This window comes from Camelina sativa, chromosome 4, assembly GCF_000633955.1.
Source record: "Camelina sativa cultivar DH55 chromosome 4, Cs, whole genome shotgun sequence".
NCBI lineage: Eukaryota > Viridiplantae > Streptophyta > Magnoliopsida > Brassicales > Brassicaceae > Camelina > Camelina sativa.
In genome coordinates, this window is record NC_025688.1 from 9762406 (window position 1) to 9767044 (window position 4639).

The 4639-nt window shown below is 31.5% G+C and overlaps 1 protein-coding gene across 1 annotated transcript; it reads right to left on the reverse strand.

The window, feature by feature from the left end:
• On the reverse strand, positions 796-1755 carry LOC104780186 (UDP-glycosyltransferase 79B4-like). The gene is made up of 2 exons (XM_019244085.1): positions 1050-1755; positions 796-950 (listed from the first exon to the last, which is right to left on the reverse strand). Exons 1-2 carry the CDS (start codon positions 1753-1755, stop codon positions 796-798), a joined length of 861 nt encoding a protein of 286 aa, XP_019099630.1.

Below are 4639 nucleotides of genomic sequence, written 5' to 3' on the forward strand. Positions count from 1 at the left end.
GGGCCGACTGTTGAGCAAGGTGAGTTGTGTAGGGTTCTGCGCCGGCTCTGTGGTCGTCGGGCTTGTTAGGTTGGTCGCGATGACGAACGTTTCTGGACTTTCCGCTGCTACGGCCTTTCTTGGAGCGTCCGGAGTCGGGAGGACTCCTTGGTCCACTTGGTCCATCGCAGGAGTCATCGTTCCCCCCGACGAACTGGCTTCCTTGTTTCCTTCTTTGGCGATTATAATCATCTCGTCTAGCTGTTGCAGGTTCGTTCTTTAAACTTTCAAAGAAGATTTCGACTTGGCTCCCCCTACCTGGCACGCCAAATTGTTGATGTCCAAATCGGTCACAATTTAAGTATTTTAGTTCGGTAAAAAGGAAGGTCGAAGTGTTCTTTTATTGATCGGTGTTGAGGCACAAAAGGACGAATGACAATTCAATTTAGACGAGTTACTGGTAATAGACGGGAAACAATAGATGAGCTACGAGCTCGTCGGCTTTTTCTTAGTGGATGAGTGCTTGTATTTGTTATCAGTATTCTCTCCCTTTTCGGTCAACCTCTTCTCTCGGACACCGTACACCCATTCTTATAGGGAACTGTGTCGGTTCGTTCTCTGAAAAAATCAAACTGCCCCTCCTTCCTTGGAGATTTATTTTGGGCCTTTGCTGGGCCAGGCCTTTTGTTGGGGTGATGATCTACCCCTAACACAAACCCAAAACTCTTTCTCTCTTCTCTAAAGAACAACAAACACAAGTCTCTGCCACAAAACAACCAGGGGCATCGACTTTTAAGAAGAGAAGTTTAGTCTTTTTTAAACATAGACTAAACCGATGCAAAAAAATAGTGCTTCTTGGAACCCTTCTGGTAATGCTTCTTGAATGGTTGACGAGCCTCTAGGCGGCATAACTGCTACCAAAAACGGTAGACCTGTGAGCTCCAATCCTAAACAGAGTTCTTGAAATTGATCTATTTAGAAAAAGAAATGGGTGCCAAACGCACAATACACTACTGAGCATGGTTCGAATCCGTTTAACCAATTATTCCATCGATCTTCTAGCTGCTTACCATTCTTGCCTTGTGGCTGAGGTAACATCGGACCGGTTAAGAGAACTTTTCTCTGACATTCTCTTTCGATGAAATCACAAAATGTACCTTCGATCTCTGCGCATGTCCTTATGGCGACTACGTCAGAATTCTTAAGACCTGTGGTGACTCGATCAAAGAGAAATTTGCGGGTGTTTGCGAAGAATGAATAGACGTTAGCGTCATGTCCACGTAATGCTACTTTCGGTGAAGGATAACCTGGTGGAGGAGAACCTAATTCGGCACCAGGTGCAAGAAACATAGCTACAAAAGCTGCGAATACGATTTGGTAACTGACACTTTTGATTCCTAGTTCTTTCGCCATTTCTGGAATCCAGTCAACAAAATCGAAGAAGATTAGGTCAGGTTTCAAAGCACGAATCTCAGCTTCGATCTGTCCGCGTAAAAGATCCATGGCATCAGCGAGGACTCTCTTAGATGAGTTTGGCAGATCTGAGGTTGTCTCTGCGCCAACATGTAGACTATCAACTTGAGGAAGAGTAACATGGTAGAAGTAAATGTTGTCTGGGAACAAACTGAGAGCTTCGAGCTGTTTTCGAGCTTTCTTGGGAGACAAGAAAGTAACCCTATGACCTTTCTTAGCTAATTTGTTAGCTAGATGACGATACGGAATCATATGACCAAAACCAAACCATGGGTAAAGAATAGCATGAAACTTTGACCCCATTTACCTTTCCCCAAAATTGTTACAGCCCAAAACGAGATATTTGGATCTTCGAGAGAAGCAAACGAAAGAAATATTTTGTTCCCCCCTAGAAAAGAAAAATATGGTATGTGATCATCTGACGGATGATTTTAGTGGTGAAATTTATCTGTATTATTATCATCAGTGAGAGTGAGACAGTGAATGATTAGTTGGATTAGGTGGGAGTTGATTGGTTTTCATGTTTCACGTGTTAGTGTGATTGTCAAGATTGGTTGTGGTTGTCTTTATAGAAAACTACTTTGATTAATCCTTTTATAATAAAACGGAAGTACACAACATAATTTTATAGACTATATAATTTTAATAAGTTGGTTATAAATAGTTTATAGATTAATTGATAGATTAATTGGTTACAAGTTAAATAGTAGATGCAACCTTAATTTATTTTCGTAAGATTTAATTACTAGAGCACGTTGTTTCCGAAAATCTTAAAGAAAATATTCTAAATAATCATTTGATATCATCTAACTTACCATATTAATTTCCTTTATTAAATTATTCATCAAATAACTTTTTTTGATATCTAACTTAACATATTAATTTGTTAATTATCATTATAATTCACCTCTCATTTATATATATGAGTCTATTTTGTGAAATAAATAAATTATCATATTATTTATTATAATTGAAAATTATTTTTATTTCCGGATATACCATAAATTGAATTTTTAAAAACAAATATAAAATTTTCAATCTATAAAATATACAAGCTTTAGTAACATTATTCTTTAAAAATAATATCTATTGAATTAAAAAATTTCCTGAGTAACGGGTCAAAATTTAATATTTCAATTCAATTTCATATTTTTTTGTTGAATTTTATAATTTTATATAATATAGTAAACTTTAAATCATTTATTTTGAAATATTTTTAAAATATTGAAACTTGATATAAAAGTTAGAAAATATAGAACACTCTAAATTGATTTGTTATAGCAATGTAAATAAATGTCACTATAATATGAAAGAATTTCAAGAAACCAAGTATATTAAAACAAAAAGTATAACAATATATCAAATTACTCATAATATAATAACTCGCTTTTTAAAAACCAAATTTACAAAATTATTTCTTATAATGACATTCAAGTTATGATGTAAAATATACATTGTTGAAATAACTTCACATACATAACTAATACAACATATTAAAATTTTATTTTAAAATACAAAATATAAAAAATTTGTATAAAATAAAATTTAACCAGTGTTATAGTAATGGTACTTATCTAGAATCATTAACAATATAAAACTTACAAAATATGTGTCTTTTTTCAAGCCATCATATTTAGCATATGATTTTATTGCATAATGTTTTATCCAAAAAGGCTTTTAAAAACAATCAAATAAATTATATTTTATATAAAAATTATAATATAAATAAAATGAATTTCAACCCATGCTAAAAAGGCTTTTAAAAACAATCACATAAATTATATTTTATATAAAAATTACAATATAAATAAAATGAATTTCAACCCGTGCTCCAGCACGGACTTAATCTAGTTCAATAATGTATTACCTCATAAAGTATACAATTGCTTAATTCATTAAAAAGGGTATTACCTCATAAAGTATACAAAAATCACGTTTATTTAATTATAAATTAAGATTTCCTAAAATATATGTAAATTATATATTGTTTGAGTATATGATTAAACATGTAGTCATATAAATAAACTGAATGTTTAGTTAAAACTAAAAAACTGTCCACACCATAGTAGCAAAAGTAAAAAAAAAATCAGAAACATTAATATTTATTGGTGTAAATATGATTTAGTTCATATTTGTAGATATTACTTTTGGATATGGCTAAATTATATGTGTATGGTTTTAAAAGCACATGTTAGTTCATATTATTGTCGAATTATACCCAGAACAATCATATATTTTTGTGTGATATATAATATTGTAACTAGTTCTGGGTATATTATCCTGAACTCGAAATCCGAACCCGAACCCGACTCGAAGTAGGGGGTTCAGGTCGGGTTCGGGTAGTGTGTAAAACCTGATCGGATTCAGTACCTCTGAAGTTCGGATACCCGATCGGGTTCGGGTAATATCCGAACCCAAATGCCCACCCGAACTAATCCGAATTAAATGTAAAAATATGTAATAAAAGGGATTTGAACCCAATTTTTTTTAAGGGTGTATTTTTAACCATTTTGCCATCTTAGTACATTTTTAAAACTTAATTGGAGAATTAGTACATTCACTATTTACTACTATTTGATTTACTTCTTAATCTTCTACTAATCATTTTATTTACAAATGTGCCATTGAAATTAAATATATATATATATATATATTATTAAATTACCCCTTGAATCTAATAACTACAATACTATTCAATATATATATATTTTTAATTTTTTTACAAATACAAAAAAATCTATGTTTTTTTATAATTTGATATGCATTTTGTGTAATGATTATATTTGATAATGTTAAATATTTTTTATAAATTTTGTATTCGTACACCTTATTAAGTGTACGGGTGTCTGTACACATTATAATGTGTACAGGTGTCTGTACATGTATCTGTACACATTGTAATGTGTACAGATATCAAGTGTACAAATGAATAATAATACATAAGTTTAATCCGTACAGTTCATTTAGTGTACTTATATATATGTTAATATACATGTTTTTATCTATACAACTGATATATAATATATTCAATATAAATAAAATAAAAATATTTATATGTGTGTAATAAATGTGTACACTAAATATGTTGTACGGATGTCTTTTATGCAGCTACCCTTTTGTAATTTTACACTACTACACTATACCCCACTTTCTTATCTATCTCATATCTATTCTATTACACAGATAG